General features: G+C 44.0%; 1 protein-coding gene across 4 annotated transcripts in view; it reads right to left on the bottom strand.

Annotated features, from left to right (window-relative positions):
• Nucleotides 1-22105, bottom strand: part of ZC3H18 (zinc finger CCCH-type containing 18) — a 53443-nt gene extending 31338 nt beyond the window's left edge. For 3 of the 4 annotated variants that reach the window (XM_089539625.1, XM_089539627.1, XM_089539628.1), the window contains exons 1-9: nt 21954-22105; nt 15861-16474; nt 10866-10950; nt 9735-9889; nt 9419-9511; nt 6958-7115; nt 4880-4912; nt 3169-3295; nt 1364-1638 (exon numbers count right to left, since the gene is read on the bottom strand). In XM_089539625.1, coding sequence (XP_089395751.1) covers nt 1364-1638; nt 3169-3295; nt 4880-4912; nt 6958-7115; nt 9419-9511; nt 9735-9889; nt 10866-10950; nt 15861-16460 — 1526 coding nt within the window. In that variant the 5' untranslated portion in view covers nt 16461-16474; nt 21954-22105. Of the gene's footprint in view, nt 1-1363; nt 1639-3168; nt 3296-4879; nt 4913-6957; nt 7116-9418; nt 9512-9734; nt 9890-10865; nt 10951-15860; nt 16475-21926 lie in introns of all 4 variants that reach the window. The other variant, XM_089539626.1, reaches the window with a different exon arrangement.
• Between the last annotated feature and the right edge of the window lie 2776 nt (nt 22106-24881).

The raw sequence follows: 24881 nt of genomic DNA, 5'->3' as shown, positions 1-24881 counted from the left end.
TTCCATTTCAAACTGAGAAAAAGCTGGCCCAGTACAACCACCTGAAAGGTCTACCTGGCTACTGGTCCTTGCGATTTATTGAGAAGGAACAGATTTTATGCAAGTGCAGCAATGCATTCTTTTGTTAGTCTATTGCCCTTAGCACTAGGCTTTGTCAATGCTTACTTCCTCAGAAGAATAATTAGAACTTTATACCCTGTATTTAGCCTATCTAACATGATTGATTCCAGTACAACAGCCCAGACGACTATGAATGAAGACACACACATACACACAGAGTGTGGAAAATTTTCCATGGAAAAATGTGTCACTGAAAATTTTCCAGCCCAGATGATGAACACTTTGGGAGAATTCGGGGTTTCCCCCATTGGAAACTATAGCACCTTCTCTCACAATCTGTGTACCCACTGTAATGAAATCAAGCAAAATCCTAACTCAATTTGGTGCCAAAATAACTCAGTATTCAGCACCTAGGTTAGTACAAGTTACTTGCGATGTATAATCCAGTCTATGTGGAGTTTTTCAGCAAGAACTGGAGTAAGGGATGGAAGAAGCAGGAAAACGGAAGGAAAGGTAGGAAGAGGGGTTTTTTTGATGGCCCCTAGAATTTGGATAGAAGGAACAGGGATGTCAGAAGGAAGGAAACATTCATTCATGCTATTCCCTACAGTCCCAGGCAACCTTTCCAACAGCTCATGGTAGACAAGACATTGATACATAAAAACCAAAACAACAAGAGTGCTAGAAACTGGCCATTTATGACCCCAGCCTCCCATTGGTTGGACTTTTTGAACAAAAGAACACTGACAAATATTAGCAATCTGTAAGCTGCTCTGAGAGCCTTTGTGGCTGAAGACTGTAGTATGAATACTCAAAATAAATTTAAAAAATACTGTATGAAGGAAAGATAAGACCTATCAATATGAGACAGAGGAAAACTGTTGTCAATGGAAGGAAAAACTGAACTTTAAAACCCCCATAATGCTTTATAAACCTATTAATGCAGCAGGTCTCATGAGGTTTCATTTTGACTTCATTTAGAATCCATGGAGGACATTCCCTGCACAGGTTTCAGGGTTTCTTTTTGCAATGCACAATACTCAAGAGAAATTGATCACATGATCCATGTTTCTTGGCTTACACATAAGCCAATGATACTATAGTTCAACTACCTTCGTCCTCCCAGACAAGAAGCTATCACAAAGTGAACGAGACACAACTCTCTCCATAACCTGATACTTCACTCCAGGTCCTCACAGACTGCCAGCTCTCTGAGGTGCCAGCCTACCAGGATTAACTAAGCCTCCTACCCTACACCTGCTGAGCCCACAAACAACACGAAACAGAAAGTAAAGTTTTGTACCTTGTTGGCTGCGGGGACCGGGGTTTTGGCTTCTCCTTCTCTTTCTCCCGGTCTTTGTCCCGGTCCCGGTCTCGATGCTGGCGGTCCTTCTCGTCTCTCTTGATGCGCTCCCTTTCTCTTTCCCATTCTTCTTTCCTCCGTTGGCGTTCTTTGTCACGCTCCCTCTCCCTTTCGCGTTCCCGCTCTCTCTGCCGACGCTCGCGTTCCCGCTCCCTCTCCCGCTCGCGTTCCCGTTCTCGCTGGCGGTTCTCCCTTTCCCGCTCTCTTTCCCTTTCCTTGTGAGGAAAAAGAGTGACAACGTGAAGAGAGTTTTCATGCCCCATGGGTAAATACATCATGCACATTCTATATTAATGAATTACAGAAGTCACATGGTACAGCTGCTCAACAATGTAATACTGACTAAATCTCCTTTATCCTTTGGATTTTGGAATACAGTCGCCCACACCCAGCTAAAGATGGTGGCAGATTTGGGTGTGCAACGCCGGTACCCTGGTGAAATCAAACTCTTTTACCCAAAAAGGCTCTGATGCTGAAAGGGGGGGAAGTTTAATTTAAAGAACAAAAGTAAAGCGCTTTCTCCTGCCCAGCTCTAGATAACTTGAAATAAAAGATACTTTACAGTCTGCTTCAGGGTGTCATCTCTCTGGGTTTGATCTTGGTTTGATCTCCTCACTCAATGGAGCTGGTGCAGGGTCTTTCAGCTCCTGAATTCTTTGACTTATTTGATGTTGGTAACTAATTTGGCTAACTTATTCCTGTTAACTAAAATGGCTAACTTGTTCCTGGTAACCAAATCAGCTAACTAGTTCCTGGTAACTAATTTGGCTAACATGTAAGAAATGCCCTTTCCGGCTGTCTGGGCCTGTTTGCCACCAAAAGACAGCTCTCTGCAAGCTCACAGCAAAGACTGCCTCAAACTAAAAGCCTCTAGCTACAACAGAACATGCTGGGAAGGCACAAACCAAACCTGGAAAAATGCAGGGGGTCCTACAGCTCCTCCCACAACTAATACAATGAACATTTCCTACACTAAAACATACCACGGCCTGAACCAATATGTAAGAAAATGCAGGGGGAGATTCAAACAGTCCTGGCTGGACATCACAGCCCCTTCTTTCTCGCAGACTTGGGGCTTGAATATCAGTGAGTCACCATTTGGGGGGGGGGGGATTCCAGAACAGATTCCCAACTGTATATACGTGTGTGTGTGTGTGTGTGTGTGTGTGTGTGTGTATAATGAGATGTCTTGGAGATGGGACCCAGGTCTAAATATGAAATTCATTTATGTTCTGTACACACCTTACACACACAGGTTATTTCATATACAATATTTTTAATAATTTTGTGCATGAAACAAAGTTTGTGTACACTGAACCATCAAAAAGCAAAGGGGCCACTGTCTCAACCACTCACACACACAATTTTGGAGTATTTTGGAATTCTGGATAAGGGAGATGCAACCTGTACCTCTAGATTGTCACTTGAGGGTCAGTATTTCTATTACATGGAATTCAGGAACTGTAGAGTTAGAAGGGATCCCAAGTGCAGGTAGGGGTAGGAGTGAATATGTCTATAAGGCACAGTTGGTTTAATGGAATATTCTGCCTTTCAAATGTTATCGGATTAGAGTGGGATGGCGACAGAAAAGTGACTGATGGGGTACTTAGGTAACCTAGGAATTGGTTGAGACACTGCAGAGCACATCTGCGCTAGACTGAAACTGGTAATATGAATCAACTCATGGCAGAAGAAGCATTCTGAGTCTATGAAAAGAGAATGTCCCAGGGGGAAGCTTTACTTGCCTTACTCAATCTATAGTTCCGGTATGGATCCGGGTCTGTATACTGCACTCTGAAGTTCTCATACTGTCCACCTCGCCAAAATCGTTCCATATCATAATCATAGTAAGGATCCGCATAAGGATCAGCCCTATATGGGAATCAATAGAAGAATAATGTTCAAATTAAGCAGAATTGACAGCTGTTCCTTCAATTTTTGCCAAAACCAACATCACTTAAAAGCAAGAGTTGAATCAAATGTCATGTCTAGACTGATCCAGTGATGATAACAGGAGCATGAAAACGGGGTCAACTGTGTTGTTCATTTGTGATTGATATAACATGCTGATCTTTTTGAGATTATCCCTTGAAAAAAATAAAGCTAACTACCCAGGTTTGGAAAACTTTGCATTTTCCATTTGCTCCTTCTAGACTTGGCCAGAAAGCAAGCGTCTATCGTCACATTTCCTAATTTTAATGTGCATGGGCACTCAGGCAGAGAGTTAAAAAAAATGGTGACCTTGTAATGTGACAGCACCCATGATGTCACAGAACTGGTTTGAACCTCCCTGCTGTGGCTGTGTTGCCTGTTTTACAAAAGGGCATGAGTGGGCACATGCAATGCCACTAAGAAATACGGTAGCGAACATTGCTCCTGCCTCATCTGCATCTGATAAAGACAGGGGGAAAAGGAGCATTCCCACAGAACTGCAAGCAATGTTTAATCTCTCTGCATAAAAGGGAACAATGAGACACTTCTCGTTTTGTTTTCCAGATATCTTCAACATCTGCCATTCCTTGGGATACAGAAAACCAGCCATGATGGTTGAGACATTAAATAATTTCTGACCTATGGAGACCCTAAGGCAAACCAACCATGGGGCTTTCTTGGCATGATCTGTTCAGAAGGGGTTCACCTTTGCCTTCCTTTGAGGCTGAGTGACTTGCCTAAAGCCACTCAGTGGGATTCTGTGGCTGAGCCAGGTTTTGAACTCTAGTCTCCAGTCATAGTCCAATGCTCAAGCCACTATAATCAATCTACTAGTAAATTAAAACACACAAATTCAATTAGCATGTCAGCTTAATTTTTCTTAAAATTCAAAGACAGCTCTAGCAAAACATAAATAAAAGATCTGGGAGATTAATACTGAAATGGCTACTTTCATGCTGTAGAAGAACACAATGAAATCTTTGGTGGAAAGATATTGACATTCTAATGCCCAAAATACAATTGCTAGTACCTGAGAAAGTAGATCCAACAGCTGGATGTTGAGTCAACATTTATGTAAATCTCAGTGATTCGGTAGGTTTACTCTAGCTGCAACTAGCAATTGGATTTAGGCCATTAACAAAGCAGTGGCTTTCTGCAAAAGACTTAGAGTATGGCACACTACCCCAGTAATTGGACTTAGTGGCAACGACAAGAAAAAATGACTGGAAAAAATGACCAAAAAGACTTGAGCACCACCTTGTGGGAATGTTCCCATACCATGTGCTGCACAACACTCAGAGGCATTTGACTTAGAAGCATGGCAGCTATGGCAAACTTTTATAAGATCTTCCAGCACCTGGCAGCCTCCAAACTAGAATGCACACCAGGAAAACTTGGTCAAGTGGGAGCCAAGCCTTATGCGACAGCGGCTATTGTCCTAAGAATTCCTAAGAATTGCAAGGGATCAAAATGAAAGCAACATGGGCCCAGCTGTAAACACAAGAGAGATTAGAGACTGCTTACCCCAAGTTAGCGTTGTCTTTGATGTCCACCTCACTGGAGTTTTTCCAAGAAAGAGGGCGGGAGGAAGAAGAGATTTATGAAGTGATCAGCCGTCTTCACACATCACAAGTTAATTTCAATACAAGTTAAAATTTGTTCTCAAAATTGAACCCTGTGGGGAAGGGTGGTGATGGGAACCTTCCAGAAAACTGAGCACTGGAAATTTTTTTACAGTGCCCTAAGCTTGGAATCCCCAATATGATGATATCTCCCTTGGTGCCTGCTAGGCTTCCTGCCCTCCTGATCATTCAGTTTTTAAAAAAAATGAAATAACAAATAGGATTCTGGTGTGCTGCAAACCAAAGCACCAGCCTCCAATGCCATCTTCATAAATACCTTGGAACTGATCTATTGCAAGAACGCCTCTGGGCCATACTTTGTCAAAAACCAAACAAGCCAAGCAGCTGCAGCCATCCCCAAGAGATGTGCAAAAGAAACGAGAAACCAGGGTACAAATTACAAGCAGTCCTATCAGAACAGATATCCAGAGATGCTCTGCTGTTATACATGAAACCTGAAGGAGAAACCTTCAAGGCTTGCCCAAGTGCCAGACTGGAAGAAATGAGTTGCAGGTCAACTGGAAGATGGTTTCAAACATATGGGCAGGCAAGACACACTTACTTAATATAATAATGCTGTGCAAAGAACTGATGTTTCCCACATCCTTTCCCACATTGCAGTGCAAAGAACTGCTGTTTTGCACATCCTCTGCAGGAATGATTTTGCTTTTCTGGGCACCAAAGAATGGGCAAAACTTTAAACTCCAAAGGTTATCCCAATAACTATCCTGACCAACTGCAGCCTTTTTCACCCTAGTTTTCAAGATTCCATACATACTGTCAATTTAAGGATTATTTTTCACAGCCACAGGCAAGAGACCTTTCATCTAACATACAAACAGTCAGCCTTCCACATTCATGGCTTTGACTTTCGCAAATTTGATTATTCACAGATTTGATTAATAGGTTCTCTCTAGGAATCTCTAGGTCTTCCAGTGCGACTCTATGATCATTGTCCACCAGAAGTTGCATTGGAGGACCTAGACATTCCTAGAGAGAACATTTCTCTAGGCATTTGTAGATCCTCCAGTGCAATTCTAAAGTCACCTTCTGGCAGATATAGATCACAGAGTTGCACTGGAGGAGCTACCGATGCCCAGAGAAGTGTTCTATCTAGTAAAAAAAAGTGTTTATTTGCAGTTTTTCAACTTTCACAGTGGTCTTGCATCTTTAACCCCAGCAAATGTGGAAGACTCACTGCATACATATGCAACATACCAATCTCCCAAGATTCTTGCACCAAATTCTGTGCTCATGTGCAGCGCCACTGAGGACATAAGGAAGAAACACAGTCCTGCCAGAGGTCATCCTTCCAACATTCTGGGTATCACATGAGCTCTCTTTAGCTTATTTACTCAGGGGTTCCATCCACACTCAATGCACAGCCCACACTAAATGGATTTAAACACGCAAGCTATTGGTCCACTGGGATGATTCATGGAGACTGTGATCAGTACACACCAGCCTACTCACAGTTGCTGGATCTCCAGGGAAGATTACCTGACCTACTTTTTAAAGTGTGTGTTGTTTGTCTTCGAGTCATTTCCGACTTAAGATTGGAATACAATTTGCCAACCTAACAATACTAAAAACCCACTGAGTATTATGACAGAAGAGGCAGGGAATGTCACAGCTAACTGGACTGTGAGGCCTGTTTTACCATTGTGTTTCCAAACCAGCAGAAAGCAGTCTTGCTGCTTTTTTCATTCTATAAACTGAATAGTGGGTTAAAACGCACATGGCTGTCCCACCTCCAATGCACACCCATGCGTGTTGACAAAAACAGCCCAAGGCACCTTCCTATATCAACTGATTTCTGGGTAAGCTAACAATGCCTTCTGGTGGCTGGCAGTACAGCTAGAAGAAGAAAGCTGCTTAGCAATCATGCTTCCCTTAGTTTTCTTCTCCTTGCTGTATTACCAATCCTGCTGGAATTTTGATGTCGGTTCTACGGACTGCAAGATTCAAACAGTGCCTTACGTTGAGTCTCCGACATCTCGAGTGATGCGGTAGTTCCAGTCTCTGAAACCTTCATTCTCTTTGTCAAACTCTCGCTCGTCCTCCCCTATAGTGATTGTGAACCGCTTCTCCTCAAAATCAGGCTCCTGCTCTTTCCGCATTGTGGCTTTTTTCAGCACCTAGGAGGGTGAAAGCGTATGAACTGTCAGTCTAAACAAGAGGCAGAGAAGCCTACAGAAGCTGGACACTTGGATCCAAATGCAGAGATGTTAATGTCCCACAAAATCCCAATTCTATATTGCTTCCTTAAAAAAAAAAACTTCCAGAATCTGACCATACTGGCTGCAGGATTTGGAGAACTGGAGTCCAGACAACAACTCTTTCGAGTTCTGTGATTCAGCCCAGGGTTAACACTGACCAGTCCAGTCCAGCATTAGTCATTGGTAAGGGATACTGTGAGCTGTAGCCCCAAACATTTGGGTGGCACCAGGTCACATGGCCCTGCCTTCAGAGTTTTAATTGTATCTGATATTTTAGAGCACATATCTGAGGTCATTCCACTCATTCTTTTTTCTTTAGAACTATAACAATAAAATCTCTCCTCGATACATTAAGGCCGAGTTACACATTGAAATGAACCTTTTAATTTTTTTTTTAAAAAAATGCTTAAATCATCTACTTTAAGCTGGAAGAGTAAGCAGCCACAGGTCCAGAAGGAGGATGTTGCTCCTGATCTGGACTGAGGCCAAAGACAAGTTTGCTGCTGGATGTATTCTAGGCTGCTTATTGTCTCCACAGGTATACTGAAAAATGGACAAAAAACCCACTCATGTGGGGGGCACATTTAACAAGAAAGAGACCCAGATTCAGATGTGGGTAAATTCCAGATAAGGGTGTGATGGCTGCTTTTTCTTCAAAGTAAAACTAGGTAATTACTCTTTCTTCTCGTAAAAAACTTAATTCCAACTAAGTAATTCAAATAGAATTTGATGTACCAAAATATTCCATATCCTCCTACTTCCCCCCCCCTAAACAATCTCAAAATGCAATGTAGCTCCATTCTGTGCTTAAACTGATAGCTGCTTCCAAAGACTGATTTCCACTCATTGTTCCATGTATGATCATAGAATGGGATTTGGCTCAACCATGCAGGCTTGCATGGGACTCTCACATGTTGCCTTGTGCAACCCACCATGACCTCACTAGAACATTAGCAATGTTAGCACAAGAGGGACGTAGCTTTTGTGCCCTGGTTGTTGCTGGTTTTTCTGAAAGGTAACCTGTGTAGCAATCTCAGCTTTTCGAGGAACACAGGGACTTTGTCTGCTAAGTAAATGTTTAAACAGGATTTCCTATGGAAACTGTTCTAAACAAAAGAGTGAGATTGTTGCATGTGGTCTAGAACATGCTTGCCATATCACTGAGGAAATAACTGACTGAGAAAAGGCTCTCACACAATGGTGGGGCATGCATGCTCCTCACAAAAGGGGATGAGTGCAGTCCTTTGTGCTTCCAAATAAAGAATCTCAAATAGCAATGCTGAGAAGGGCCAATGGTGGGGAACCTGAAGAACAACCTACAGCACAGGCCCTGTTTGGCAAGGCAGGCCAACTGCCTCCCTACCTTTCTTTGTCCCAGTACACAAGGAGAGGAGATGAGATTTCTGATTGCAAATTGTCAGAAATGGCAAGTTCTCATTTTAACTAAATTGGGGAAACCTTTCCTGCAATCCTTGAGGACTGGGCAATTCTCATCTGATCAGTGTGTCTGTAGAAGTGGACTGAAATCCACAAAAGCTCATGCTTAAATAAACCAGTCAGTATCAAAAGTATTGGTAGATTCTATCCCCTTCCTTCGTTGTTTCCATCTGCCTTTATACACCAAGGAGAGGGACAGAAAGTTCAGCATCCAAATCACAGTTTGAAAAGATGATGTAAATGAATTTGTAAGGTGCTGTGCAACTTCACATGCAGTCTCCCCGTCTTTTTTGTCCAAAAGAGTTGAGTTGTCTCTTTCTATTTTTTATTGCTATACACACACAAGCAAATGTGAAGCTGTATTTCCAAATCTGAGACATTCTACTCAAAAACTCACATGGATTGATGTTATTTTGAACCCCACACCCCCAGCAGTGTGTAAATAAAGAGCACTGTTGTCTAAAATGGCGATTTCCTTGCCTATATTATCAGACTCAACATTGGTCAGCTTTGCCATACATGCCACATCCCATATATCCATTCTATCTTGGTTAAAGATTCCTGCCCATGCCAGCCACTTCCAGTTTTCCAGGTATTAGACATGCACATTTATGGAGCTGTTAGTAAGTGCACTATTAATTCTACATTTCCTGACTCGAGACAACACCTTCCAGATACCAAAATATTATTATTAGATAAAATGAGGGGAGGGGGACATAACTAATAATTTCATCCAAAACAGAAATCGAAATTTAATTCTGACCCAAATAGGAAAGCTGGTTTACCTCTTTAGCATGACGGAGTCCGCGTTCCCAGGCACTTTCTGTTGGAGGGTCTGGAGGTGGAGGTGGCAAGATTTCATCAACAACAGGTTGTCCCTTTTACAAAGGAAAGATCCCAGAATGAAATGACACACATTTTCATTATGACCACCTCCCTCTCTCTAAAAACTGTGTGTGTGGGGGGGGGGGGGGATGGGAATATATGTGGTCCAAGGGCTGTATTTCACCCACCCCTGTTCTAATGCAAGCTGGTCAGCTGAACTGCTTAGCATTCATTTCATATACCCCCGTCCCTTTAAAAAAAGCAGTATTACTATACCCAAGGATTGGCTGGTATCAGTGGGTGAGGGCCAGGACCGATAGGAGGCGCACCATTTGGAGGGAAAGGCTCTGGCTTGGTGATCAAAGAGTAATTTCCCTTGTCATTCACACCTGGATGAATAAACCGGCAATTCATGCCCCAAGTGCAGTGTCCTGCAGGTGGGAGAAAACACAGAAGAAGTAAAGTCTTCATGCATAACAATGCCAAAACATCAACAGCATGTATTCAGCATTTCTAGAGGAAACTAGATGCCTGCTCCTCTCATGCTCACCTGCTTCATGTTTAAGATCATCCCACAATGTAGTTCAACACTTGGCTACTGGTTTACTTATTATGTTAAGAATTCCTCTCACCTCTTTCCAAAACGTTTTCAGGGCAGTGATATAATGTAGTAAAAGCAGCATAATAATACACACATTTAAATACACACACACACACACACACACACACACACACACTTACAAAAATTCAAACTGCAATGCAAAACAGTACAGAAACCAACATGAAAGCTTGGACTGCCAAAGCTGAGAATATGTGCTTGTCACCCACTTCTTCACCACCAGCCAGAAGCAGGGATAGATCCATGTAGATAAAAAGGCTGCTAGCCATGTTCATTAAACAGAAACTCCTTGTCCAGAAATAGTCCACCAACGAGATATCAAGGACAAACTGTGGATAAGAACTATTTTCTCCACATCCTCCCCTGATGGCTTCTCTAAAGCTGTGGTTCTCAATGCCTGGTTGTCCAGATGTTTTGAGCTTCAACTCCTAACAACCCCAACCAAAGCAGCCAATGATCTGGCAACTGAAGTACTGAAGTCCAACACATGGGAAAAGTCAATGGTTAAGAACTACATCTGAACAGCCACTGCTGGAGATAGGATATTGTTCAGAGAAAAACTGGAAAATTCTCAAAAACACTCAGAGAACCATCTTTCAGAGACTAACCCTAGAATATTCTTGCTCTTGGAAATCTGTTTCACAGTGTGAATGTTATTCAGTAACAGCCAGAAACCACCCCAGGCAATACTGTCTGAGCAGAGGAGGTTGGAGTACAGACACATACATTCATACAGCTGCCTATAAGGGAAAGGGGTTGTGTGGGGCATACCTGGGCTTGCCTCCTACCTTTAACGAAAAAGCGGCAGGTGAGACGCGGCCTCACTTTCCTGTCACTGGGGTCTTTCACCTCTCCCTCCTCTAGATCGTCATCCTGAAAGAGACAGATGGACAGGCATTTCAGAAACGCAGAAGCTGCTACGAGTACATAACTGCCAAAAGAGCAGTTCACTGCACGCCTCTGACTGAGATGGCTGAAGAAGCCAAGAAATTGCATGCTGGGAGACAGATGAAGAGGCCTGAACAACACGCAACCCAACTGCTGCCCAACAAGTGGAAGGAGGAACATGATGGGCCAGCCCCAAAGGATGTCACTATACTGCCAAAGAAACAAACGGTAAGAACCATAACTAAAAAAGACAATAAAACCATGGAAAACACACGCACTCACACACATAAGAAACAAATTGTTTAAAAGAAAACATCTGCATATAATCAAATTATGCAATGCCACCAAAATCAGGGCTGGGGAGTAGTGGCAATTTTGGAGTTATTCCTTGTCCTACTTTGGAGTAAGATATTTTTTTCTTAATGTTACTCCTACTCCTGTAAAAACCTCTTACTCCTTATTCCTACTCCCCAGCCCTGGAAAAAAGTCCCGACAGCTTTGCAAAGCAATCATGTGTATGTGTGTAACTCCCAGTCCCTTCCCCAGTGCAATATAATAAAGTTGTTTTTTGGTGTTTGCCTGTAAAATATAATAACAGGAAGAAGCAGTAACAAATATATTTTGTTACTCCTTAACCCTACTCCTACTCCTTAAAAATCTCTTACTCCTTACACCTTACTCCTACTCCCCAGCCCTGAGCAAAATACAAAGAGCATGTCTTCAATGATGATGCAGAATGACAGGAACTCTTTGTAAGAGGCAGCAGTTCTCCATGGAAAAACTCAATGGAGCACAGTCCCAATCTGCCAAAAAATAAAGATAAATTTGATAAAAGCCATCCCCACAGATGCAAAAACTGCAGTACAAACCGGCTGTAACCCACAAGATAAATACATAAATAAATATGGTAGTATCCACTTCAGTCCACAAGACTGCTTTATTCCCAAGTGGCCTTGAACCTACACGGATCCACATTTTCAAAAGATCTTCATTAGCAAAGTTAAGTAGTTTAAAATAAACATTTAAATTACCAGGAGTCCCTGAAAAAGTCACACATGTTGGTAATTTTTTGCAATTCATCAGTTAATTGACTAAATATTCCACAAGGATGTATGTGTCTGTGAGTCCCCTGTTAATATAAGGTGACCCTATGAATTTCATTGGGTTTTCTTAGACAAGGAAGACTAAGGGGTGATTTTGCTGAAACAGAGGCTCCAGCAATGGTATGCATTGGTGGTCTCCCATCCAAGTACTAAATCCACTTAAACCAGGGTATGGCAAAGGGTGACCCTATGGTTTTTTTCTTATAGCCCTTCCAATGTTAATAAAGAGTAGGCTTCAGTGGTTGCCAAAAATTAACCTGGGGAAATAGCTTCATATGCTATAAAGTTTGGCCCTTAATGTGGTGGAGAGGGGTGCATCTGGTGGCAAAATGAGGGCTTATTTCCACCCTCATTCTCCCAACCATACCTCTCCTCCAATTGCAACACTGTCAAAATATTACTGATTCTTCAAAGGTTCTAGGGCCAGGTTGTAACAAGCAATCAGACATGACTCGATTTGCAACCAGATGACTTTGGCACAGGGAACGCTCATTTGGAACAAAATGGCAATTCCCCCCAGTGCCTGCTGCCTCCCACTTTGGCACAAAAACATCAGTTGTGTTTTATTTCTAGGCTCCTCCGATTTATCGACTTGAAGGATGCCAGGTGCACAGAGGAGGTTTCACGCTATTAGGTTTATAGGCAGTCTGTGTTACAAGCAGCATTTAGGAGACGTTGTTAAAGCCATTTCAATGTTCATTGCCACAGCATCCTCCCCAATGCTCTTTTTTACCCCAATTTTGGGAAACATAGCAATGTGGCAGGGCTCTCTTTTCAGAATGGAAAGGCACCCTCCCAAAAACAGTGTGGGGTTGTGGGGAGAATGAAGGTTAGGTGAGTGTAAGCAAGCTGGAAATTCTTTATCACTCACTTAAAAATTAATGACCCCAGAAAAATGAGATAGTAAAAGCAAGATGATTTAAAAACCAAATGAATTCAACTGGAAATGATATGGTTTATATGCAAAAGACCACAGATACTGCTTCCAGGATGTTTGGGGAGTGCCAAGTAGTTTCAGGCTGAAGTACATGCTTCACATGTGGAAGCTGCCATGCTCCGTCCCAAGACTGCATTAAAACAGTTTCACTTAGGGGTCTCTTCACTTCAGCATCCCACTTTTGAGAGCAGAACACAATATGGAGATGTAGAATAGGAACTTCTCGGCCGTGGCACCCTGGTTTACAAATGCCTTCCCCTTTGGATGATTTAATGATCATAGGTTGGTTTCTGTCAGCTGGACTGTGAGTTTTGGCTTGACTGTGCTGAAATGTTTCAGACTGTCTTAACGTTGTTTTTACGCTTTGCCTTGGATTAAAGGGTGGATCGGAATTAACTTAATACAATAAATATTCTTCAACAGGAAGGTTTTGTTTTTAAGATGCTGCATGGCAGTTAAAGCAATAATGTGGCCATGGGCAAAAAGGTACCTCCTACCAATGGTGCTTTATTATTATTTATTAATCAGGCCAAGGCATGGCTAAGACTTTAAAATCTTCCAATCTCTTTGAGCTTTGTTCTCATCCACTGAAACCTTTCTTGTTACTTTACTGTTTGGGCTATTTATCAAAATAGCTTCACTCCTCACTCCTGAGAGGAATCCTCTTGCTGCCTAGTGGCCTCAGATGTTATTTGATGGCTACAGGGCTTTTAAGATACAGCCAGACCCTAGCTGTCTTTTTCAACGGCTAGATGCAAGTCAAACAGCATCTCGCTTCCACTGCTCCTCTGCCCTATCTTCAGGTACCAAGGTTCAACTATCAAGCCGGAAGTCCAACTTTTCTAAGGGACAGTCAACCTACTTTTTAAGGTCAGATACAATAAAACATAGTGACAACCAAAGTGGCAGAGCGGTTTTGGTATTCAGTAAGGATTCTGGAGACCAGGATTTGAATCCCCGATCAGCCATGGAAATCCACTGGGTGAACCTGGAGAGGTCGTCCTCTCTCAGCCTCAGAGGAAAGCAATGGCAAGCCCTCTGTGAACAAACTTTGCCAAGAAAACCCCACAATAGGTTCACCTTATGAGTTGACAGGTTGGACACAATTTGAAGGCACAGAGCAACAAATAATAAACCATGCACAGGTTTTTCAACACTTCACTACAGGTTTAGATAGTTAGCTTTACTTAACGTGTTAGGATTTCCCTTGCCTCTCAAACTCTGGCTTCATTGCTTCCAAGCCCTTCTCCACAAAAAACAAAAAACCCTCCCCCAAAAACACCCCCCAAACCCCAAACAAACAAACAAACAACAAGAACAACACTCATCCTATCTCTTTCTCCCATCCCAAATGATCTCTCCCCTTTTCCACAGAAGCTGTATCAAGTTTTCAATACTATATTGCTGGAAACTTTCTTCAACAGTTAGAACATTTTTTTACTATGTCATGCCTTCAGAAAAAGATTTGGGTGGATCTGTCAAGAAGCAATTCTAATTAATATATTACAGTGCATCCCCATCAAACGTGGGCGCGCTTTACGTGTCTTTCAGCATATGCTAAAAGCCGCATGGGGAGAAAGGGGTGGCTCGTCCCATAGGGAGTAATGGAGCGTGTGCCCATGCCGCATGCACGCTGCTGTGTGCACGAGCCCCATTCATTTAAATGGGGTCGAGCATGCGCGGAATTTGCTTTATGCAGGGGAGTCCACAATGCATCCCCCGCGTAAAGCAAAGGCACACTGTATATCTATTTGCAATGCCATTTTTACATACCTTGCAGAAAACCCATGCCTCACAAAATGAATTAAAGGAATAAGGGAAAGAAGTTCCTGTCTTGTCTGGACAACACCCAACCCTTTGCACTGTGTTCACATTCAAGTAGAGCTATATCCATACATGTTATGCTGAACTGTGTGGCAGGTGGTTGGATTACGTGGCCCTCGTGGTCCTTCCAACATTAAGAGTCTATGATTCTAATACACAGTATGAATAATGATGCACTGGCCAAGAGCCTGAGCAACAAACGGTGGAGTCCACCATGTCTATTTAAGCTCTGCCATGAGCTGAACTTTAGACAAGCCATTTCCTTTTCAGCTTAAGCCATCCCTTCTGCAACATGGGATAGCAATACTGACCTTCTGTAACAGCACACAAAAGCTGAGAAAGAGGGAGCTATGGAGAAGCCTAGAATGTATCCTGGAAAGACTGGGTTTGTATGCAAGGAAAGGAATGTGGGATAGGGAAGGGTCTGAATCACAACATGCATGGAAACATTTCCCCCATTAACCCATATAGCTGAGTTCATCAGCTATGGACTCAAATGGTTACTAGCACCTCCATTTGACCATTCCCTTGCTTCCTGTTTTGTTTTTAAGCAAAGCTTCCACAGTGACCCTGGTATGAAGCTGACATAGAATTGGCCTTCCATCTCCATGGATTCTTTATTCATGTATTCCACTACCCATGGCTTGAAAATATTCCCTAAAAATATACATTCCAAGAAACAAACTTTGATTTTGCTATTTTATATAGAGACACCATTTTACTATGCCATTGTATATAATAGGATCTGAACTTCCATGGATTTTGGTATTTATGGAGGGTCCTAAAACCAAACCCCAGAGGATACCAAGGGTCCAGCCATTCCAAAAAGGACTTTGCCATGAAATCTTAAGGTGCATGTTTACATCCCCCTTGATGTAAAATAAATAAACTGAAACTGCCCGGGGGGGGGGGGGGGGGGGGAGGTGTTGCATGTATAAAAAACACCAAAGGAGTACCAAAGTGCTCTGTAGCACCTGATTTGCATGGGTCAAAGGTCAGAACCTGTGACTAAAGAAAGGAGCTGAACTTACGTCAATCTCGCCATCATCAATTTCTCCATCTTCCTCTTTCTTCTTCTCCTTGGGGGGCTCCTGCCCATCGTTTTCATCATCAGTCTTGGCGTCAGATTTTTTCTCCTCTTCAGGGGGCTCATCTCCTTTTTCCTCCTCTTCATCCTCCTCCTCTCCTCCAGCCTTGTCAGTCTCATCGTCAGCAGCAGTGGCGTTTGGTTCCTCGGGAACCTCCTCATCATAGTCCAGTTCATGCTCGTCCAGTTCCCGAGTGACCGAGGATGCTTCATCAGCAAGGTCATTGGCCCGATCCTCCTTGACCGACAGAGAACCCTTAAGCACGCTGCTTTGCTCATTATTGTCTGAGTCCTGAGACTTGGTTTCGCTTAAGCAGTCCTCTTCATCTGAATGGTTCTCTTCCTCTTCCTCCTTGTGGCTCAACAATCTGGCAGCACCTTCGTCTCCCCCCAAATTGTTGTCCAGTCCTTCCTCTCCATCCTGTTCTGAGCCACTGTCTTTCAGGATTTCATCATCAGAGAGCTGCTGGTCATCCTCCTCTTCTTCCTCTTCCTTCTGGTTGGGAGAGCACAGGTTTTGCTCAGGGGGTTCGGAAACATCCATTAGGGCCTCCTAGTCTGTATGGAGAGGAACAAAAACTACTGGATCATGGCTACATCTTAACCAGTTTCTCAACCATTTCTGCATTTTACAACTGTCAGGTGCAGATGCTCTGTAAGCATGAAAGCTCGGTTTACAACCGAAGAAGAGAAAATAGGCAGATCTATCTAACAGCATCAGCTATGACTTCAGTTTTCAAAGCAGGATTCCCCCTGTGGTCAGCTACTCAGGACACATGGTGCAACACAGCAACCTGGTACCCCAGGTAAGTAACACTTAAAAATAAAAGCCTAATCCTTAGTGGCATAAGATCCCATTCTCTAACTCTTGTCATGTGAATGTCATGCGAAGCCAATATATGGACAACATTCACAGTTTTATTCAGATTGCAGAGTAGGTGAAATCGTGACATACAGCCCCTTAACTTGGGTTTCTAATGCCAGTCTTTGCAGGAAACGACCAAGTATATTCTGAAGGAAAACAAAACACCAAGGAAGGATAAGGTGTTTGTCCTATTACTGCAAGATCATTACAAGATCATGGGGCATTCTAATGGCTAAAAGCTCTAGAAGATTCAAGTTCATTAAGCCAGGAATGGTATGCCCTCAGTTGTGTGTAATGTTACGCAGCTGGTTTCCAAACTCCTTCTGCTAAACTGGGGAAACCAAAGTAAAATCATTTCAGAGACTCATGAAGAAGCAGCTATAATGCCACTTACACAGACAATGGGATCAAGGCAAGGAATGAAAAAGAAAGGTACCAGTAATTTGGTGATAGGTTTCCTAGTCTTCATATGCAGACTGGAGGTAGATGGACAACTAGCCCCTTAAGAGGGTTAGACATCTTTCCCTACTGCTTAGTAGTCTTCTGTATGCATTGCTATTTTTTGTCTTGAAGTAAACATCTGTAGTTATCTCAAACTGTGGCCTGTATTATTAGACCATAGAAGAATCCCTTCCTTCATTTGGTCGCCAGAACGAACATGCATATTTGGAAAATATACAGAAGATGAAAAGTGACCAAGGCTGCTGCCACGCTGCAGAAGTAAAGCAAAGTGACACAACTTAACTGCCGTGGCTCAATACTATGAAGTGCTGGGATTTGTAGTTTTGTGAGATATTTAGCCTTCAGAGCACCACCAAACTAGAAGTCCCAGAATGCCATAGTATTGAGTCATGGAAGTTAAAGTGGTGTCAAACTGCTTTATTTCTGCAGTGTGTCAGCCCCCAATGTGACATTCAGTGATAAATGATTATTGCAGGGAATGTATGGCTAAGTAAACAACACCAGCTTTAAAACTCTTTAACTTCCACACACTAAGACAGCACACATAAATATGTCCAAACTACACATCAGGATTTGTTCAGAATTAATGGGAATAAACAGGACATTTTGGAGCCAGGTTTAAATTTCCAGCACAATTCATTGAAATGCCAACTGAAGTAACTCATATTTCAGAGCTTAAAAATGCTTCTGTCTTCTGGTAAACATTGGCTTTAGGTAATAAAGGGTAGCATGGGTAAGCTGCCCACAAGTTAGCTATTCAGAAACTACTCAGAAACTACTCAAACTAAAGATCACACACATCCATAATCAGAAAGACTGTAGTACTAGCTGTTTTCAAATGACATCTCTAAATTATTTAACCAAATCAGATATTAATTTCTTCTGAGCACAGTGTGGCAATTTGCTTACAATGTGAAAGCCTGAAAGCTTACAGAAGATGAGTTAAACGCACAGCTCTTGCAGATGGTTTAAAGAAAAACACAGTTTGGTAGAACAGAAAAGAGACTGAGAAACTCTGCAAAGCAAGAATTTTTAGCCTGTGCAGCAAAATCTGGGTAAATTTTATCAATAAAACTACTGCATAATGAAAACATTTTGTTTACCATTTATTCTGACAGCCAGTGGACTACACTGGCCTGGAAGCTCTCTTAGAATAAGAGCTGTCAGGCCAAGTAAGAATATCCCTTCTCTCTTATGAAGGAGCAACAGGTAGCCTTGAAAATTGATCAAGCCAGCCGAATTTCCATGGAAATTGTGCTTTTTTTATTATTTGATAGAGCTCTCTTTCTTAGGGCTCACAATGAGTGGGAAATTACATCATAAGGGAGAAGGACTATCAAACAGCATAGCCTGGTATTAATTTATGAATAGGATGTCACTGGGTAATATATTCAGGGACAGGAAAATGTTCTTCTCTTGTCCAAATTGATAGCAGTCTAGGGGTGGGAGACTGGTGTTTCCTTATACTTACACATGGCTTGTTTAACATTAAGTGCAATGTGTTCACTTCTGAAGAAGTGCATCTTCCTTACCTGCAGCCAGTTTTTATCCATCACTGGTGATCACTATTAGCAAGCCAAGAGACAGACCGAGGGCAGAAAATGCTTACCTAATGCCAAACCAATGGATCTCATCTGGAAGACCATGGTTCAAATCCTGGCTCAACCATGGAAACCCACTAGATGACCTTGGGGAAGTCACACACACTTAGCCTCAGAGGATGACAATGGCAGGAGGCTGGATGGTCATTGAAGTTCAATACTAATCTCTCATTGAAAGGATCATGTGAAACTGAGCCAGGAGAGATGTCTCTTCCAGATGCTACCAATAAGTGGCCGACACAAGATGGTTCAACTCAGTACAAGGGAGCTTTTCATAAAGCATGGCTGTCAATGAATGGTAGATCACACACAAAAGGATCTAGATTCATAAGAATGGACAAAGAGCCATGCTGGATCAGACCAAAGACCTATCTAGTCCACCTCTGCTATAAACAGTGGCCAGTCAGTTGCCGATGGGAAGCCTGCTGAAGGAGATAAATGAAAGATCCATCTTGTATTTCCCTGCAAAGGATAAAGCATATACTCTGCAACACTGGGGATGACATACCTAGCCAACCTGACTATTAGCCTCCAGTGATGGCTCTAACCTCTATTCATTTATCTATTCTCCTTTAAAGCTGTTCAGCACTACACCTTGGGGCTGTCAATCCCACGGTATAACACATCTCTTCACTTCCAGTTAAAAGATCTGTGACAGCCAGACATTCATATGAGATGGTGAAGAGTGCCTGCCAATCAGAAAAGACAATGCTGAGCAGGATGGACTAATAACCAAAAGCAGATTCAAAGACTTGCCAGATAAATCCACGGCTCACTAGAAGAACGGTTGTGTTACTTGCAAAAAGCGACAAGCTTAATCCCTGCTGTCTCCACTGAAAGGATCACAACTAGTAGAGAAAGGAGAGGACTCCTGCTGTCTGAGAACCTGGGTCCAAAATGCATTGCAAAAATAATCCAGTTTGAGACCTCTTTAACTGCCCTGTCTTGTGACTACAGGAATCTGGAAATTGTAAGACATTTAGTCTTCTCTATCAGAGAGCTCTGGTGCCACAATAAACTACAATTCCCAGGATTCACTAGGACTGAGCCAGGGCAGTCAAAGTGGTCTTGAACTGGATTATTTCTTAAGTGTAATTTGGACTCTGGAGAGCTGTTATCAGATAAGGAAGGCAGAACTGGACTGAACAGACCAACGGTCGGACCCACAACAGGCAGAAGAATTATTATATGGGGGAGAGGGGGAACACTAAATATTGTCCATAACAGTGTACTTGGAGAAGACCCTCATCTACAAAAGCTTTCAGGTGGTCAGATAACTACTTCAGACAGTCTTACAGAACCAATGGGGTCAAAGAGAGCAATGGGCTGCAGATAAAACCAGTGGGAGGCAGCAGCCATAATACAATAAAAGGGCTGTTAATCAGCAGCTGAACATACAGACACAGGAGATCCCAGGTTCTATCCCTAGTACAGAAAATTTCAGGTTAACCGGCTACTTGGCTGGACAGACCCAAGGCTGCAGCTGTGTTTAAGGCATTTTCACCCTTCCATGGGAATTGACATGGAACATGTTCAGAGGAGGGTGAGCAAAATAGGGAAAGGTATGAAAATGATGTCCTATGAGGTATCTTAGGGAGATAGAGAAAGAGTTGGTTAAGAGGTGATATGATAGCCTTGTTTAAGTATCTGAAGGGATGTTGTATTGAGGAGAGAGCAAGCTTGTTTTCTGCTGCTCCAGAGAATAGCACCGGGAGGAATGGATGCTAACTACAGGAAAAGAGATTCCACCTCAACATTAGGGGGGACTTCCTGACAGTAAGGGCTGTTAGACACATTTCCCTCAGAGTTTCTTGGGAGGTCTTTAAGCAGAGGCTGGATGGCCATCTGTCCCAAGTGCTTTGACTGCGAGTTCCTGCATGGCAGAAGGGAGTTGGATTGGATGATCCTTGTGGTATCTTCCAGCTCTATGATTTCTATGAGAGTGATGTTTAAAATATTTGAAGGGATGTCTTAGTAAAGTTCGTGGTCCAGTCCCTGGAGCAGCAGAAAACAAGCAGGTTCCACCTTCTTCATGACAAAACTTCATCCATCTTTGAAGTCTTTCAAGCAGAGGCTGGGTGGCCATCTGTCCCAGGGAAGGTGTCTTCCTGCAAGGCAGAAGGGGGCTGGACTGGATGGCCCTTGGAGGTCTCCTCCAACTCTAGGAGCCTATGTATTCCTCTCTGGCAGAAAGGGGGCTGCATTGGATGGCCCTTGGGGGACTCTTTTGACTGTAGGGTCCTATGAGTCTGCACACAGGTTGTATTAGCTGCTGTTCCCCACCTGCACAATGCAGCCACACCATGCAGCCTGGACCATAGGAGGGGGTTGGACTGGATGGCCCCTGGGGATCCCTGTCAACTCTGGGATCCTATGCATCCCTGCATGGCAGAAAGGGGACTGGACTGGGTAGCTTTGGGGGTAACCTCCAGTTCAGGGGGCTGGATGGCCTTTGGGGGTAACCTCCAACTCCAACTAAGGGGGTTGGACTGGATGGCTTTTTTGGGGGGGAGGTCTCTTTTCTCTATAGGATCCTATGCATTCCTGCATGGCAGAAAGGGGGTTGCACTGGATGGCCCTTGGGGGTCACCTCCAAGTCTAGGATCCTATGCATTCCTGCATGGCAGAAGGGGGTTTGGTCTGGATGGCTTGGGGGTGTGTGTGTGAACTCCAACTCTAGGATCGTATGTATCCCTGCATGGCGTTATGGGGCTTGGATTGGCTAACCTTTGGGGGCCCTTTCCAACTCTAGGATCCTATGTATTCCTACACAACAGAAGGGGGCTGGACTGGACGGCCTTTGGGGGTGTCTCTTTTGACTCTGGGCCCCTGTGTATCCCTGCACAGGCTGCCCCAGGGGCTGCTCCCCGCAGCATGGCCTGGGCAGCCTGGGCCCTGGCAGGGTCTGGGCTGGAGGTCCCTTTGGGTTGACCTTAGAAGGGCCCCTCCCTCCTCAGGGCGCCTCAACTCCTCACCCTCCTCCCTGATGACGTCACCCGCCCCCCCTCCGGAGGGCCCTTCTCAGGGAGCCACCGGCGCCGGCCTCCTTCCCTCCCTCCGGGGCCCTTCCTTTTTCCCTCACCGCCTTGGCGTCCTCCGCGCTCCTCACCTGGCCGGGCGGGAGGGGGTTCCGGGGGAGGGGAGGCGGCGGCGGGAGGCGGCGCGCGGCTGGGGCCTCTACTGGCGGCGTCGGCGGCGAAGCAGGGCGGCCATGGCGTGACGTCATCCGGGCGCGACAACGGCGACAGCGACGGCTTCCTGAAAAGCGGGAGGAGACGGAGTGCGCATGCGCGGCTCCAGTAAAGGCTAAAATGAGGGCGGGCTAAAGGGGGCGTGGTCACGTTGTGGAGGTGGAAGCTGATAGGCCGATGGAGAAGCCCTCTATAGCCAATGAGGGAGCTTGAGTTTAGGACAGCGCTGAAGGATTGGGAAGCAAAAAAAGGCATTGAGCTGAGCGGCGCCGGGCGCGCATGCGCTTTCGGTAGCAGACTGCGAGAACCTGAAATAAATCTGCGCATGTGCGGGGTGCGCGCGGAACGCTTGGCTCATCCGCACTGCGGAAATAACCCGGTTTGACACCGGTTTAAACAGCCGATGCTGTGGAATCAAGGGATTTGTGGTTTGTTGTGATAGAGAAGGCTGAATATCTCACCAAACTACAGATCCCAGGATTTATTTTGACATTATTGTTGCCCTAGGCTTATTTTAACCCATTTGTTTGTTATATTTTATTTACTTTTGAATTTTTAATCTGTGTTGACTTCTCTTGTTTGTGCCTAAAATGCACCCCAATGACAGGCTTTTCAGTTTATTCGCCTTCAATCGATTGTATGCATTAGACAACACTGTTTAAATAAAGCTTTATTATTATTATTATTAAGCTTTATTTAGTGGCTTCAGTGTTCGAATAAGACACTGGAAGACCTGGGTTCGAATCCCAACTTAGCCATGAAAGCCAATGGGTGACTTTGGGCAAGAAGTCACACTCTCTCAGCCTCAGAGGAAGGCAATGGCAGACACTGGCCATAGAACTGCAATGGAGGAGCTACAAAGGCCTAGTAGCAGAGTGTCCTCTCTAGGAATAAGCTCTAGGTCAGGGGTAGGCAACCTTTTTGAGCCGGGGGCCGGGTTGCTGTCCCTCAGACAACTGGGGGGCCGAAGTCCAAAAATAAATAATTAAATAATTTAAAAAAAAAATTAAATATGTAAATAAACCAGGACAAATGTAGGACAAAATTTTCAAATGGAGGACACTTTGTTTAAAAAAATGGAGGACATGTGAAAAAATTTGCTGATTTTTAAAAAAATGTTAATATAAATACATTTTTTCTGAGGCTTCTATAGACAATTGCCCCCCAAAGGCCCCGGCGGCAATCGGCGGCAGGACCAGGCTGGGGCCGGTCCCAAAGCCTCGCTGGGCCGGATCCGGCCCGCGGGCCGCAGGTTGCCTACCCCTGCTCTAGGTCTTTCAGGGCAACTTTGAGTTAAAGACAGTTGGCCATAGAGTTGCACTGGAGGAGGACCTAGAGATTCCTAGAGAGAACATATGAATCAAACCCTTTAATAACCAAAGCTGCAAATATGGAAGGATGAGTGAAAAGGGCCTGATTCTTAGCCCAGCGACTCTATAGGGTTCCCTCTGATAGACCACATGCTGAACAGAGTCTGATCATACAACCACAGAATCATAGAGTTGGAAGGGATCTTAATGCTTAATATCATAGCATTGAAGGAAAGACCAAAGGGCCCTGATCCAGTCCAACCCCTTTATTCTGCCATGCAGGAACTCTCCATCAAAGCATCCCCAACAGATGGCCATCCAGCCTCTGTTTAAAGACATCCAAAGAAGGAGGCAGCATCTTCCATTGCCAAACAACTCTTACTGTCAGGAAGCTGCTCCTAATGTTGAGCTGGAATCTCTTTTGCTGTAGTTTGCATTCATTGCTCCATGTCCTATTCTCTGCAGCAGCAGAAAACAAGCTTGCTCCTTCCTCAATGAGACACCCCTTCAAATAGTTAAACAGGGATCTCATATCACCTCTTAACCGTCTCTTCTCCAGGCTAAACATACCCACATCACACTGTTGTCTCATGTTCAACTTGTGGTCTACTGGGACTCTTGGCCTGAACAGACAGGGCAAAATAAAGCTGCTTCGGGTCACTTTGGAGGTATGCTGTTTAAATGACACACGCATCTTAAGAGGCCAGAAGTGGCGCCAAAGTTGCACTCCAATCCTTAGGACCGGAGCATGGCTTTGGCACGGCTTCTGGCCTCTTAGGACGCATGCATTAATTAAACAGCATACCTAAAGTGATCCGAAGCAGCTTTATTTTGGCCTGTGTTTGGACCCTTAGATCCCTTTCACAGCCAGGTGTCTTCTATCCTATAGCTATGCATTTCTTTTTTTCGCCCTTAGTGATGCGGCAGCTAAAAAAGCCAATGCGATTCTAGGCTAGTGTCAAGATCAAGGGAAGTGATAGCGCCACTCTATTCTGCTTTGGTCAGGCCTCACCTGGAATATTATTGTTTCCAGTGTTGTTTTTTTGTGGGTTTTTGGGGCTCTGTGTCCATGTTCTAGAAGAGTTTATTCCTGACGTTTCACCAGCATCTGTGGCCACAAATGCCGGTGAAACATCAGGAATACTCTTCTAGAACATGGACACAGAGCCCCCCAAAACCACCAAAAAACTATGGATGCCGGCCATGAAGGCTTCAACCTCACATTGTGTCCAGTTCTGGGGACGACAATTCAATAAGGATGATGAGAAGCTGGAGCACGTCCAAGGAAAGCAACCCAAATGATGAAGGATCTGGAAACTATGAAGCCCAATGAGGAGAGACTTAGGGAGCTGGGGATGTTTAGCCTGGAGAAGAGAAGGCTAAGAGGTGATATGATGATAGCCCTGTTTAAGTATTTGAAGGGTGTCCTATTGAGGATGGAGCCAGCACTCCTGCTCAAGAGACTGAAAACAATGCAACAAATGCATGCACCAAACTGATAAAACGTTCAGTGGTATATATTATGGAGACCTTTTA

Source organism: Sceloporus occidentalis, unplaced genomic scaffold (assembly GCF_023333645.1).
Source record: "Sceloporus occidentalis isolate IW3139 unplaced genomic scaffold, rSceOcc1.0.p SCAF_10, whole genome shotgun sequence".
Lineage (NCBI taxonomy): Eukaryota > Metazoa > Chordata > Lepidosauria > Squamata > Phrynosomatidae > Sceloporus > Sceloporus occidentalis.
Note: the sequence above shows the minus strand (reverse complement) of the source record. Positions and strands in the feature narration are given on the sequence as shown.